The 15860-nt window shown below is 42.2% G+C and overlaps 1 protein-coding gene across 1 annotated transcript in view; it reads left to right on the forward strand.

The window, feature by feature from the left end:
* Window positions 1–15545, forward strand: part of LOC119542510 (basic proline-rich protein-like) — a 20998-nt gene extending 5453 nt beyond the window's left edge. Inside the window, exons 2-4 of the mRNA XM_037847327.1 lie at window positions 14427–14525; window positions 14579–15067; window positions 15364–15545. Of these exons, the coding sequence (XP_037703255.1) occupies window positions 14427–14525; window positions 14579–15067; window positions 15364–15413 (638 nt within the window). The 3' untranslated portion in view covers window positions 15414–15545. The remainder of the gene's footprint in view (window positions 1–14426; window positions 14526–14578; window positions 15068–15363) is intronic.
* The last annotated feature ends 315 nt before the right edge of the window (window positions 15546–15860 follow it).

The raw sequence follows: 15860 nt of genomic DNA on the forward strand, positions 1-15860 counted from the left end.
GTATTCCCCACCTTCACCACTATCTATATAAGGGCATCTACATTTCTTCCACAAGGCAGGAGGGAGAGTCAAAGAAGGTAGAGAGGCAAAAGAAAGAGGAAAAAAAATGACAGCTATGAAGCAGTAAAAGGGAAAAATAACCTTAAATCAAAGTAGAGTAAAGAGTCAGACAACACCACCAATGTCAAGTGTCTAATATGCCTCCCCTATCCCCCCTCTTATCTGCATTTACCTTGGTATATTGCCTTTGTTAAATTAAAGGAAGCATAATACAATGATTCTGTTAGTTACAGTCTCTAGTTTATGTTGATTGCATCCCTCCCCCAGTGCCTCCCCATTTTTAACACCTTGTGAGGTTGACATTTGCTTATTCTCCCTCATAAAAGAACATATTTGTACATTTTATCACAATTGTTGAATACTCTAGATTTCACCAAGTTACACAGTCCCAGTCTTTTATCTTTCCTCCTTTCTTCTGGTGTCTCACATGCTCCCAACCTTTCTCTCTCAAATGTATTCATAGTTATCTTTGTTCAGTGTACTTACATTGCTGTGCAACCATCTCCCAAAATTGTGTTCCAAACCATGCACTCCTGTCATCTCCTATCACTCTGTAGTGCTCCCTTTAGTATTTCCTGTAGGGCAGGTGTCTTGTTCACTTCTAAGTCTCTCATTGTCTGTTTGTCAGAAAATATTTTGAGCTCTTCCTCATATTTGAAGGAGAGCTTTGCTGGATATAGGATTCTTGGTTGGCGGTTTTCCTCTTTCAGTCTCTTAAATATATCACACCACTTCCTTCTTGCCTCCATGGTTTCTGCTGAGAGATCTGCACATAGTCTTATTAAGCTTCCTTTGTATGTGATGGATTGCTTTTCTCTTGCTGCTTTCAGGATTCTCTCTTTGTCTTTGACATTTGATAATCTGATTATTAAGTGTCTTGGCATAGGCCTATTCAGTTTGATTCTGTTTGGAGTACGCTGTGCTTCTTGGATGTGTAATTTTATGTCTTTCATAAGAGATGGGAAATTTTCATTAATTATTTCCTCTATTATTGCTTTTGCCCCTTGTCCCTTCTCTTCTTCTTCTGGGACACCAATGATATGTACATTCTTATACTTTGTTTCATCCTTAAGTTCCCAGAGACATTGCTCATAACTTTTCCATTCTTTCCTCCATCTGCTCCTTTGCATGTAGGCTTTCAGGTGTTTTGTTCTCCAGTTCCTGAGTGTTTTCTTCTGCCTCTTGAGATCTGCTGTATGTTTCCATTGTGTCTTTCATCTCTTGTGTTGTGCCTTTCATTTCCATAGATTCTACTAGTTGTTTTCTTGAACTTTCGATTTCTGCCTTATGTATGCCCAGTGTTTTCTTTACAGCCTCTATCTCTTTTGTGAAATCTTCTCTAAACTTTTTGAATTGATTTAGAATTAGTTGTTTAAATTCCTGTATCTCAGTTTAAGTGTACATTTGTTCCTTTGACTGGGCCATAACTTCATTTTTCTTAGTGTAGGTTGTAATTTTCTGTTGTCTAGGCATGGTTTCCTTGGTTACCCCAATCAGGTTTTCCCAGACCAGAACAGGCTCAGGTCCCAGAGGGAAGAAATATTCAGCATCTGGTTTCCCTGCGGGTGTGTCTTAGAAAATTGCTCCACCCTTTGATGCCTCGGGTCACTGTGCTTTTCTTCCCAGCAGGTGATGCCTGTTAGCCTATAATTCTTGACTGGTGTGAAGAGGTATAGCCGTGTTCCCCCAGGCTCTGGGGTCTGGTTCTGAATGGAAAGGGCCCCACCCCTTTCCTCTTAGAGAAGATAGACCCCCTAGGGGGAGGTCATTAACATTTCAATGGTCTCTCTCTCTCTCTGTTTGTGCTATCTCCACCCTTCTCTGAGTCACAGCACTGGGAACTGAAAATGACTGGGGCTTTCTCTACTGAGCTGAAAAAGAAACAGTCCCCTTCAGACCTAGTCCAAGGTGACCCTCTGGCTCTCCAAGGTCAGTCGTCACCCAAAGCCTCTGTCTGTTTTTTGGGGATTCGTACCTGTAGTGAGCAGTTCACACTTGCTACTTAAAACCCCAGTTGGAGCTCAGCTGAGCTATATTTGCTTGCTGGGAGAGAGCTTCTCTCTGGAACCATGAGGCTTTGCAGCTCAGACTATGGGGGAGGGGGCTCCCGGCTTGGATCCACAGGTTTTACTTACAGATTTTATGCTGTGATCTTGGGCATTCCTCCCAATTCAGGTTGGTGTTTGATGAGGGGACGGTCTCGTTTGTACCCCCACAGTTATTCTGGATTATTTACTAATTGTTTCTGGTTTTTTTAGTTGTTCCAGGGGGACTACTTAGCTTCCACTCCTCTCTATGCTGCCATCTTCCCTCTCTCCTCTTGTCTAACTGTTCTTGCTAGAACTTCTAGCACAATTTTGAATAACTGGGGTAACAGTAGTCATCCTTGTCTTGTTCCAGATCTTAGTGGGAAAGCTTTCAGTCTTTCACCATTTAGTATGATGTTAGGTGTGGTGTGTTTTCATATATGCTTTTAATCATGTTGAAGATGCTTCCTTCTACTTTTATCATTCAAAATGTTTTTATCAAGAAAGGATTCTGGATTTTGTCAAATGCCTTTTCTGCATCAATCAAGATGATCATGTGGGTTTTCCCCATGGATTTGCTCAAGTGGTATATTACATTAATCAGTTTTGTTGTGTTGAACCACTCTTGCATGCTTGGTATAAAACACATTTGATCATACTGTATAGTTCTTTTGATGTGTTTTTGGATTCAACTTGCAAGTATTTTGTTGAGGATTTTTGCATCTATATTCATTAGAGCTATGGGTCTGTAATTTTCATTTCTTGAAGTATCTTTACCTGGCTTTGGTATTAAGGTGATGTTGGCTTCATAGATTGAGTTAGGTAGTGTTCCCTACTCTTCAATTTTTTGGAAGAGTTTAAGCAGGATTTGTATTAGTTCTTCTTGGGATGATTGGTAGAATTCACCTGTGAAGACATCTGGTCCTGGGCTTTATTTTGTTGGGAGGTTCTTGATGACTGATTCAATCTCTTGACTTGTAATTGGTCTGCTGTGGTCCTCTATTTTGTCTAGAGTAAGTGTACATTGTTCTTGTGTTTCTAGGAATTTTTCCATTTCACCTAATTTTCTAAGTTGTTGGCAGTTATTTGTTCATAGTTTCCTGTTATGATCCTTTTTATTCCTGTGGGATCAGTAGTTAGGTCTTCCTTCTCATTTCTGATTTTATTTATTTGCATCTTCTCTCTTTTGCTTTTTGTCAATCTAGCTAAGTATTTGTCAATTTTATTGATCTTCTCAAGGAACCAACCTTTAGTTTTGTTTATTCTATTTTTTTTTATTCTCAATTTCATTTATTTCTTCTCTAATCTTTGTTATTTCTTTCCTTCTGCCTGCTTTGGGATTAGTTTGCTCTCCCTTTTCCTATTCCTCTTGTTGTGCAGTTAGGTCATTGTTTTAGCTCTTCTTTTTTAACATACGCATTTAGGGCTATAATCTTCCCTCTCAGTTCTGCCTTCATGGCAACCTGTAAGTATTGATATATTGTTGTTCTGGTTTGATAATTTTGCTGTGTTGCAAAACACCAGAAATGGCTTGGCTTTTATAAAGGGGGTTTATTTGGTTCCACAGTTACAGTCTTAAGGCCATAAAGTGTCCAAGGTAAGGCATCAACAATAGGGTACCTTCACTAGAGAAGGGCATTTGACATTTGGAAAACCTCTATTAGCTGGGAAGGTGCATGGCTGGCATCTGCTTGCTCCCAGGTTGTGTTTCAAAATGGCATTCTCCAAAATGTAAGTGTCAGCTTTCAACGGCTGTCTTCAAAATGTCTCTAAGTTGCAGCCAACATCAGGGGTCCATAACTGCAAGTATCTCTGAGCTAAGCCAGCTAGTGTCTGGGTCTGTACCAGCATTTTTAAAGGACTCCAATGATTAAATCAAGACCCACATTGAATGGGTGAGGCCACACCTCCATGGAAATAGTTAAAAAAGAGTTATCACCTACAGTTGGATGGGTCACATCTCCATGGAAACAACTTAATCCAAAGGTTCCAACCTAATCAACACTAATACATCTGCCCACACAAGATTGCATTAAAGAACATGGCATTGGGGGACATAATACATCCAAACCAGCACAGCTGTATTCTCATTTTCATTCCTCTTGGGGTATTTACTGATTTCTCTTGCAGTTTCTTCTTTGACCCACTGATTGTTTAACAGTGTGTTGTTTAACCTCCGTATATTTGTGAATTTTCCAGTTCTTTGCCTGTTATTGATTTCCAGCTTCATTCCATGATGGTCAGAGAAAGTGTTTTGTATAATTTCAATCTTTTAAAATTTATTGAAACCCATCTTGTGACCCAAAACTTTCTCTATTCTTGGGAATGATCCATGAGCACTTGAAAAAAATGTATATCCTGCTGTTTTGGAATGCAGTCTTCTGTGTTTGTCTATTAGGTCTAGTTAATTTAACATATTATTAAAGATGTCTGTTTCCTTATTGATCCACTTATTGTGATCTAGACACTTATTGTCTAGATTTCTACTACTGATGAGAGTGTATTGAAGTTGCCAATTATTATTGTAGAGAGGTCTGTTTCTCTCTACTTTTTTGCAATTATTTGCCTCATGTATTTTGGGGCACTCTGGTTAAATGCCTAAATAGGTATGATTTTTATTTCTTCATGGCGAATTGCCTCTTTTATTAATATCTGGTGTCCTTCTTTGTTCCTTATAACAGCTTTGCATTTAAAGTCTATTTTGTCTGATATTAGAGAGGCTGACCCAGCTCTTTTTTGGTTACTGTTTCATGGAATATCTTTTTCCAACCTTTCACTTTCAACTTATTTTTGTCCTAGGGTCTAAACTGAGTCTCTTTTAGACAGCATATAGATGAATCATATTTTTAAAAAAATTACATTTGCGAATATATTTTTTTGGTGGGGGAGTTTAATCCATTAATGTTGAATGTTATTACTGTAAAGGCTACTTACATCAACTGTTTTCTCCTTTGACTTTATATGCCAGATTTAATTCTTGTCTCTCTTCTTACCCTTTTAGTTACACTTATTGATAATCTTCATTTATACAATTTCTTCCAAGTCTTTCTTTTCCTGTTTTTCCTTTCAGCCTGCAGAACTCCCATTAGTGTTTCTTCTAGGGCAGTTTTCTTGATGCACTCTCTCATTTTCTATTTATCTTTGAGTATTTCAAACTCACCCTCATTTTGAAGGACATTTTTTCCAGATAAAGAACTCTCGGCTGGCAGTTTTTCTCTTTCAGTATCTGAAATATATCATATCTCTGCTTTTGCACCTCCATGACTCTTGATGAGAAATTGCCACTTAGTCTTATTGAGCATCCCTTGAATGTGACAAATCACTTTTTTCTTGCTGCTTTCAGAATTCTCTCTTTATCTTTGGCATTTGACATTCTGATTAGTATGTTTCTTGGAGAAGGATTTATTCTGTTTGGAGTACACTGCACTTCTTGGATATGTATATTTATGTCTTTCTTAAGAGTTGGAAAATTTTCAGCCATTATTTCCTCAAATACTCTTTCTTCCTCTTTTTCCTTTTCTTTTCCTTCTGGGACATCCTAGATGTGTATGTTTGTGCACTCTGTCATTCAGTTCCATGAGATCCTGCTCAATGTTTTCCATTCTTTTCTTTATCTGTTCTGTCTGTATGATTTTGGAATGTCCTGTCTTCTAGTTCATTGATCCTTTCTTCTACTTTTTCAAATCTGCTGTTGAATGCCTCTAGTATATATTTTTTTCCTGTTAATTTTTTAATCATCATTTTATTGAGATATATTCACATACCACGCAGTCATACAAAACAAATTGTACTTTCGATTGTTTACAGTACCATTACATAGTTGTACATTCATCACCTAAATCAATCCCTGACACCTTCATTAGCACACACACAAAAATAACAAGAATAATAATTAGAGTGAAAAAGAGCAATTGAAGTAAAAAAGAACACTGGGTACCTTTGTCTGTTTGTTTCCTTCCCCTAGTTTTCTACACATCCATCCATAAACTAGACAAAGTGGAGTTTGGTCCTTATGGCTTTCCCAATCCCATTGTCACTCCTCATAAGCTACATTTTTATACAACTGTCTTCGAGATTCATGGGTTCTGGGTTGTAGTTTGATAGTTTCAGGTATCCACCACCAGCTACCCCAATTCTTTAGAACCTAAAAAGGGTTGTCTAAAGTGTGCGTAAGAGTGCCCACCAGAGTGATCTCTCGGCTCCTTTTGGAATCTCTCTGCCACCGAAGCCCATTTCATTTCATTTCACATCCCCCCCTTGGTCAAGAAGATGTTCTCCATCCCACGATGCCGGGTCCACACTCCTCCCCGGGAGCCATACTCCACGCCGCCAGGGAGATTCACTCCCCTGGGTGTCTGATCCCACGCAGGGGGGAGGGCAGCGATCCCACCTTTCAAGTTGGCTTAGCCAGAGAGAGAGGGCCACATCCAAGCAACAAAGAGGCACTCAGGAGGAGACTCCTAGGCACAAATATAGGGAGGCCTAGCCTCTCCTTTGCAGCAACCGTCTTCCCAAGGGTAAAACTTACGGTAGAGGGCTCAACCCATCAAACCACCAGTCCCCTATGTCTGTGGTCATGTTAGCAACCATGGAGGTGGGGTAGGCGAATACCCCTGCATTCTCCACAGGCTCCTCAAGGGGGCACTACATCTTTTTTTTTTTCCTTGTTTTTTCTTTTTTTTTTTTTTTTTAACTTTCCCTTCTTTTTTAAATCAACTGTATGAAAAAAAAAGAGTTAAAAAGAAAACAAACATACAATAAAAGAACATTTCAAAGAGACCATATCAAGGGGTAAGAAAAAGACAACTAACCTAAGATAACTGCTTAACTTCCAACATGTTCCTACTTTACCCCAAGAAAGTTACATAATATAGCAACATTTCTGTGAACTTGTTCCTACTATATCCATCAGAAATTAACAGACCATAGTCATTCCTGGGCATCCCCAGAACGTTAAATAGCTTATCTGTTCTTCTTGGATTATTGTTCCCCCTTCCTTAATTGCTCTCTACTGCTATTTCCCCTACATTCTACATTATAAACCATTTGTTTTACATTTTTCAAAGTTCACATTAGTGGTAGCATATAATATTTCTCTTTTTGTGCCTGGCTTATTTCGCTCAGCATTATGTCTTCAAGGTTCATCCATGTTGTCATATGTTTCACGAGATCGTTCCTTCTTACTGCCATGTAGTATTCCATCGTGTGTATATACCACATTTTATTTATCCACTCATCTGTTGAAGGACATTTGGGTTGTTTCCATCTCTTGGCAATTGTGAATAATGCTGCTATGAACATTGGCGTGCAGATATCTGTTCGTGTCACTGCTTTCCGATCTTCCGGGTATATACCGAGAAGTGCAATCGCTGGATCGAATGGTAGCTCTATATCTAGTTTTCTAAGGAACTGCCAGACTGACTTCCAGAGTGGCTGAACCATTATACATTCCCACCAACAGTGAATAAGAGTTCCAATTTCTCCACATCCCCTCCAGCATTTGTAGTTTCCTGTTTGTTTAATGGCAGCCATTCTAACCGGTGTTAGATGGTATCTCATTGTGGTCTTAATTTGCATCTCTCTAATAGCTAGTGAAGCTGAACATTTTTTCATGTGTTTCTTGGCCATTTGTATTTCCTCTTCAGAGAACTGTCTTTTCATATCTTTTGCCCATTTTATAATTGGGCTGTCTGTACTATTGTCATTGAGTTGTAGGATTTCTTTGTATATGCAAGATATCAGTCTTTTGTCAGATACATGGTTTCCAAAAATTTTTTCCCATTGAGTTGGCTGCCTCTTTACCTTTTTGAGAAATTCCTTTGAGGTGCAGAAACTTCTAAGCTTGAGGAGTTCCCATTTATCTATTTTCTCTTTTGTTGCTTGTGCTTTGGGTGTAAAGTCTAGGAAGTGGCCGCCTAATACAAGGTCTTGAAGATGTTTTCCTATATTATCTTCTAGGAGTTTTATGGTACTTTCTTTTATATTGAGATCTTTGGTCCATTTTGAGTTAATTTTTGTGTAGGGGGTGAGGTAGGGGTCCTCTTTCATTCTTTTGGATATGGATATCCAACTCTCCCAGCCCCATTTGTTGAAAAGACCATTATGGCTCAGTTCAGTGACTTTGGGGGCCTTATCAAAGATCAGTCGGCCATAGATCTGAGGGTCTATCTCTGAATTCTCAATTCGATTCCATTGATCTATATGTCTATCTTTGTGCCAGTACCATGCTGTTTTGGCAACTGTGGCTTTATAATAAGCTTCAAAGTCAGGGAGTGTAAGTCCTCCCACTTCGTTTTTCTTTTTTAGAGTGTCTTTAGCAATTCGAGGCATCTTCCCTTTCCAAATAAATTTGATAACTAGCTTTTCCAAGTCTGCAAAGTAGGTTGTTGGAATTTTGATTGGGATTGCATTGAATCTGTAGATGAGTTTGGGTAGAATTGACATCTTAATGACATTTAGCCTTCCTATCCATAAACATGGAATATTTTTCCATCTTTTAAGGTCCCCTTCTATTTCTTTTAGTAGAGTTATGTAGTTTTCTTTGTATAGGTCTTTTACATCTTTGGTTAAGTTTATTCCTAGGTACTTCATTTTTTTAGTTGCTATTGAAAATGGTATCTTTTTCTTGAGTGTCTCTTCAGTTTGTTCATTTCTAGCATATAGAAACATTACTGACTTATGCGCATTAATCTTGTATCCCGCTACTTTGCTAAATTTGTTTATTAGCTCTAGTAGCTGTATCGTCGATTTCTCAGGGTTTTCTAGATATAAGATCATATCATCTGCAAACAATGACAGTTTTACTTCTTCTTTTCCAATTTGGATGCCTTTTATTTCTTTGTCTTGCTGGATTGCCCTGGCTAGCACTTCCAGCACAATGTTGAATAACAGTGGTGACAGCGGGCATCCTTGTCTTGTTCCTGATCTTAGAGGGAAGGCTTTCAGTCTCTCACCATTGAGTACTATGCTGGCTGTGGGTTTTTCATATATGCTCTTTATCATGTTGAGGAAGTTTCCTTCAATTCCTACCTTTTGAAGTGTTTTTATCAAAAACGGATGTTGGATTTTGTCAAATGCTTTTTCAGCATCTATTGAGATGATCAATTGATTTTTCCCTTTTGACTTGTTAATGTGTTGTAATACATTGATTGTTTTTCTTATGTTGAACCATCCTTGCATGCCTGGAATGAACCCCACTTGGTCATGGTGTATGATTTTTTTAATGTGTCTTTGGATTCGATTTGCAAGTATTTTGTTGAGGATTTTTGCATCTATATTCATCAGGGAGATTGGCCGGTAGTTTTCCTTTTTTGTAGCATCTTTGCCTGGTTTTGGTATTAGATTGATGTTAGCTTCATAAAATGAGTTAGGTAGTGTTCCATTTTTTTCAATGTTTTGAAAGAGTTTGAGTAAGATTGGTGTCAGTTCTTTCTGGAAAGTTTGGTAGAATTCCCCTGTGAAGCCATCTGGCCCTGGGCATTTATTTGTGGGAAGATTTTTGATGACTGATTGGATCTCTTTGCTTGTGATGGGTTGGTTGAGGTCTTCTATTTCTTCTCTGGTCAGTCTAGGTTGTTCATATGTTTCCAGGAAATTGTCCATTTCTTCTACATTATCCAGTTTGTTGCCATACAGTTGTTCATAATATCCTCTTATAATTTTTTTAATTTCTTCAGGATCTGCAGTTATGTCACCTTTTTCATTCATTATTTTGTTTATATGGGTCTTCTCTCTTTTTGATTTTGTCAGTCTAGCTAGGGGCTTGTCAATCTTGTTGATCTTCTCAAAGAACCAACTTTTGGTGATATTTATCCTCTATTGTTTTTTTGTTCTCTATGTCATTTATTTCTGCTTTAATCCTTGTTATTTCTTTTCTTCTACTTGGTTTAGGATTGGTTTGCTGTTCATTTTCTAGCTTCTTCAGTTGATCCATTAGTTCTTTGATTTTGGCTCTTTCTTCCTTTTTAATATATGCGTTTAGTGCTATAAATTTCCCCCTTAGCACTGCTTTTGCTGCATCCCATAGGTTTTGGTATGTTGTGTTCTCATTTTCATTCGTCTCTATATATTTAGCAATTTCTCTTGCTATTTCTTCTTTAACCCACTGATTGTTTAGGAGTGTGTTGTTTAACCTCCAGGTATTTGTGAATTTTCTAAGTCTCTGATGGTTATTGACTTCTAATTGTATTCCATTGTGGTCAGAGAATGTGCTTTGAATAATTTCAATCTTTTTAAATTTATTGAGGCTTGTTTTATGTCCCAGCATATGATCTATTCTGGAGACAGTTCCATGAGCACTAGAAAAGTATGTGTATCCTGGTGATTTGGGATGTAATGTCCTGTATATGTCTGTTAAATCTAATTCATTTATCAGATTGTTTAGGTTTTCAATTTCCTTATTGGTCTTCTGTCTGGTTGATCTATCTATAGGAGAGAGTGATGTGTTGAAGTCTCCCACAATTATTGTGGAAACATCAATTGCTTCCTTTAGTTTTGCCAGTGTTTCTCTCATGTATTTTGTGGAACCTTGATTGGGTGCATAGACATTTATGATTGTTATTTCTTCTTGCTGAATTGCCCCTTTTATTAGTACGTAGTGGCCTTCTTTGTCTCTTAAAACATCCCTGCATTTGAAGTCTATTTTATCTGAGATTAATATTGCTACTCCTGCTTTCTTTTGGCTGTAGCTTGCATGAAATATTTTTTTCCATCCTTTCACTTTCAGTTTCTTTGTGTCCCTGTGTCTAAGATGAGTCTCTTGTATGCAACATATTGATGGTTCATTTTTTTTGATCCATTCTGCGAATCTATATCTTTTAATTGGGGAGTTTAATCCATTTACATTCAACGTTAAAACCGTGAAGGCATTTCTTGAATCGGCCATCTTATCCTTTGGTTTATGTTTGCCATATTTTTCCCTCTCTCTATTAATATCCTTTATTGTACCCATACCGAATCTCTTTAGTACTGAACCTTTCTCCAAGTCTCTCTGTCCTGTCTTTGTTTCTCTGTCTGTAGGGCTCCCTTTAGTATCTCCAGTAGGGCAGGTCTCTTGTTAGCAAATTCTCTCAGCATTTGTTTGTCTGTGAAAAATTTAAGCTCTCCCTCAAATTTGAAGGAGAGCTTTGCTGGATAAAGTATTCTTGGCTGGAAATTTTTCTCACTCAGAATTTTAAATATATCGTGCCACTGCCTTCTTGCCTCCATGGTGGCTGCTGAGTAGTCACTACTTAGTCTTATGCTGTTTCCTTTGTATGTGGTGAATTGCTTTTCTCTTGCTGCTTTCAGAACTTGCTCCTTCTCTTCTGTGTTTGACAGTGTGATCAGTATATGTCTCGGAGTGGGTTTATTTGGATTTATTCTATTTGGAGTTCACTGAGCATTTATGATTTGTGTATTTATGTTGTTTAGAAGATTTGGGAAGTTTTCCCCAACAATTTCTTTGAATACTCTTCCTAGACCTTTACCCTTTTCTTCCCGTTCTGGGACACCAATGAGTCTTACATTTGGACGTTTCATATTATCTATCATATCCCTGAGGTCCATTTCGATTTTTTCAAATTTTTTCCCCATTCTTTCTTTTATGCTTTCATTTTCCATTCTGTCATCTTCCAGGTCACTGATTCGTTGTTCAACTTCCTCTAGTCTTGTACTATGAGTGTCCAGAATCTTTTTAATTTGGTCAACAGTTTCTTTAATTTCCATAAGATCATCCATTTTTTTTATTTAGTCTTGCAATGTCTTCTTTATGCTCTTCTAGAGTCTTCTTGATTTCCTTCATATCCCGTACTATGGTCTCATTGTTCATCTTTAGTTCTTTGAGTAGCTGCTCTAGGTGCTGTGTCTCTTCTGGTCTTTTGATTTGGGTGCTTGGGCTTGGGTTATCCATATCGTCTGGTTTTTTCATATGCTTTATAATTTTCTGTTGTTTTTGGCCTCGTGGCATTTGCTGAACTTGATAGGGTTCTTTTAGGGTTTGTAGACCTATTGAAGTCCTTATCTCTAATTTATCAGATCTACAGCTTCGTGGAGTACACTTTCTCTAACTAACCAGCAGGTGGCGTCCACGAGCCACCTGTTCTGCGGGTAGCTGAGCTTGTACCTCAGCTTGCCAGGCCTGGGCCAGGGGACCTGATCACCCCCTGGGGAGGGTAGTAGGTACGGGCGTGAGTGCCCTCTGCAGCCCCCCCGAGCCTAGGGAGCGGGGTCAAGGCAGCTCCCTTTTCCTCACCCAAAATGTCACGGGCAGGGGAGGCTTGCCGGAGGAAACCGCCTTTCTCCCAACCGCCCTTTCCTCACTTCCCTATCTTACCCACTCACTCCCTGGTGCCAAGGCCACTCCTGCCACCGCCAGCGTGCATGCACCGTGGCCAGAACAACCCCCGCCCGCTGCAACGGCTCCTGCGTCCTCTCAGAACCAATCCTAGCCCCTCTCCCTTCAATATTGCCATTTTAGGCTACTTCACCTCCTTTCCAGCCCTGCCCTTCTTACCAGCCTATATAACCTGTGATCACCCCTGAATAAAGCCTCTTTGGCGCATGCTCCTACTGGATGAAGAGTGTCTTGTCCTTATCGCCGCCCTCCACACCTTGCACGCCTCTCGCCGAGGACCCGGCCAAGTCCTCCGCCTCTCCCTCGCCTCCGGGAAAGAGCCCCCGCCGCCGGTACCCTTTAAGCAGCCCCGAGAGCTGAGGGCTCGGCTACCGGCCGCTCCTCCCCCCAGAAGCAGTAACCCCGACCGCACTGTTCTCCACAAGCCAGTTCTCCCCTGCTTAGCCTTTTTGGTGAGTGAGGGAGTGAGTCTTGTGGGGCCCAATTGGTGTACCAAGCTTGCGTGTGTACTTGGTGTTGCCTGCCCTGTATGTGGGGCGTATTTCTGGGCAGTCGGGGAGGGGGGGTGGCCCTAACAATCAAATCTCCCTGGTGATCCTTGAGTTTTAAAGCTGCTGCAATAGTCTAATCCTTCAGTTCAGTCCTGCCACAGTTTGTCTCTGCCACTGACCCACAAGTCCTTGGTATTGGCGTATGGCTCCTGAGACTTGCAAGTGGGCCCCTCTTCCAGGCTGTGCACCCCGGGTCCTCTGTTGAGGGATGACTGTGCTATGTCACAGGTGAGTGCCGTCCCCCCAGGGCAGTTCTGGGCTGCTGGGCTGTGTAGGGAGGCTCCCAGTCTGCTCCGTGACAGTGTTTTTAAAGCTTCAACTTCCCAACTCCATGAAGCTGTAAAGTCCCTCTAGTATATTTTTAATCTGTTCAATTGTGCCTTTCATTCTCACAAGTTCTGGTATTTTTCTTTGCATGCTTTCAAATTGTTTTTTATGCTCACCCACTGTTGTCTTAATATCCTTTATCTCTTTGCTATATTTTCCTTCATCTCCTTGAACTGATTTAGGAGATTTGTTTGAATATCTTTGATTAGCTTTTCCAAATTCTGTGTCTTCTCCAACTTTTTAATTTTTGCCTTTGATTGGGCCGTATCTAAGTACTGCGACTAACTTTTTGCTGATATCTAGGCATCTGATTATCTTGTTGAGTTTACTTGGATGGTCAGTCTCTCTCTTGCCTAGGATTTTATTGTTGATTGGCTTTTAGTTAAGGCTCTTCTTTGACACCTAATTAAACTTATTCCAGGTCTTTAGAATTGCCTGTGTTTAAATAATCAAAACAAGGTCTGGGCCCATGAAGCAGGCACAGACCAGTTCCCAAAGGCCCTGGTGAGAATGTCAGGGAAGACGCCAAAAGCCTTTTTCTTTTTCCAGCTCCCGGAAACTGTGCTTTCCTGGCCTACCCAGCAGAAGGCCTTCTTTGTCAAACTATTCCCTGCAGTCCTAAAGAGGGGTGTGTTTTTTCAACCTTCACATGCTCCACTCCTGGCAGGGGCGGTTTTGAAACAATATCCATGGAGGAAGCCTGTTGTATGCTAGAGGCACAATTCAGAACCAGAATCCAGCATTCGAAACTCGCCAATCAGAAGCCATGCTCAATGCTCAACATTGCCACCCCCTGTTCCTAGGGAGGAAGGTGTCTGAGTCCCTCTTCATCCTCAGCAGCTATTCACATACCATACCTAGGCTGCTTGCAAGAGAAAACAAAAACATAGGGACCGCGAATTCCCTTGAAATCAGAAGAAGCTTGAGAAGTTACAAGCATACGAGCAGAGAAAATGACAAGAAAAAATAAGGTTGGAAGAGAGGAAGCTCTTGCTGGCACAAAGAAACCTTCAATCCATTAGGCTGAGGGCAGAGCTGTTGAGCAGAGACAAGGCTGGGAAACTTCGGGAGCAGGAGCAGAAAGAGAAGCTGCGGCTCCGGCAGCTGGAGGAGCCCGGGCGCCTGCAGGAGGCAGCACTCAGGACGTGGAGGAGGAGAAGGAGCGCGCCCTGGGGCTGCCGCGCAGGGAGGAGGAGCTGCGTCCGCACCTGCTCATCATCCCGCTGCGCAAGAGGGCAGAGGGCGGCCCCCGCCGGGTGAGCTGAGGGTCTCCCGCGCAGACGGTGTCAGCGCCGTATCTGCACACCCCTTTGCGGGTCAGCCCCCCCACCCCGGCGCCCCCAGGGGAGCCCCGGGCAGCCTCCAGGCGGACTCCCCTGCCAAGACCGTGAACGGCAGCGCCGCCGAGGGGCCCCGAGCGGAGAGAGCCCGCAAGCCCCGGGGGGCGGCGACTCCAGCGGCTGCAAGAAGGACTCCCGCTCCGAACAAGACCCGTGTAACCCGGAGCCCAGCCAGGGCCACGGACGGGCCCGCCCAGACCGCCCCGGCGGCGGCAGAAGAAAGATCAGCGGCCCCACAGGACGCTCTCCCGCCAGGACCAGAGCCCCCGCCACGCCCGCTCCCGCCGGGCGCCAAGCAGGGCCAGGCGCAGCGCAGGGGGCGGAGCCGCGGCAGTGACCGCAGTAGCAGCGCCGGCCGCCAGCGCAGCCGCCGGGGGCTCCGCTTCCCGCGCCCGCGCCCCCCAGCCGGCGCCGGAGCACCCGGGACAGGTACGGAAGGGCCCGCCCTGCCCAGCAGGGACCCGGACCCGGACCAGTCAGACGCCCGCACCCGCTCACCGCTGCCGGGCACAGCCGCGTCTCCGCGTCGCCAGTGTAGGGTGCGTCCCGGGCCTCGCGGAGGGCGGCAGACAGGGCGTCCCAAGTTCACGCCTCTCTGCTCAAAGACGGCATCCCTGGCGCTTCTGTCTCAAAAGCGAATAGTCAGTCATTAGCTTCAGTTTTTTTTTTTTTTTTTTTAATTTCTGACCCAACAGCTTTAATGTCACCAGTTCTCTCCAAATCAGGAGAACCGCGTAGACTGGCAGTTTCTGAGAATCGCAGACCTACCGCCTAGCGCTGTGCAAACGTCGGACGCGAGTTTCGGGGGCTCTGTGCCGCCCACGCGTGAGCCCCAGGGAAGGCGCGCCCGCGGCAGCTGGAGAGGAAGTGCCAAAAGTCGTGGGCAGCCAGAGGCACTGGAAAGAAAAACGCCCTTGTGATTTTTTTTTTTTTTTTTAATTTTTACTGATTGAAAAACAAACACTGGGTGGAACTCCAGAAGAAACACAATGACAAGGCCACTTAAGTCACAGAGGCAGGCACAAGTCCTTCCAGATGGAGAATCTGTGAGATGCCGGCATCTGGGGTCTTGGCACCAGAAAGTCTGACCCACCGTAACTTCCAAGACATTCACTTTTTGCAAACTCAGGCTTAAGAAAAATGTTGGTTAAAAGCTTTGTTTTCTAGTAAAGATTACTGTGTGGGTTTTTGTTTTTTTTTTTTTTAAAGCTGTTTTGCTAAA

This window comes from Choloepus didactylus, chromosome 8 (assembly GCF_015220235.1).
Source record: "Choloepus didactylus isolate mChoDid1 chromosome 8, mChoDid1.pri, whole genome shotgun sequence".
Classification (NCBI taxonomy): Eukaryota; Metazoa; Chordata; class Mammalia; order Pilosa; family Megalonychidae; genus Choloepus; species Choloepus didactylus.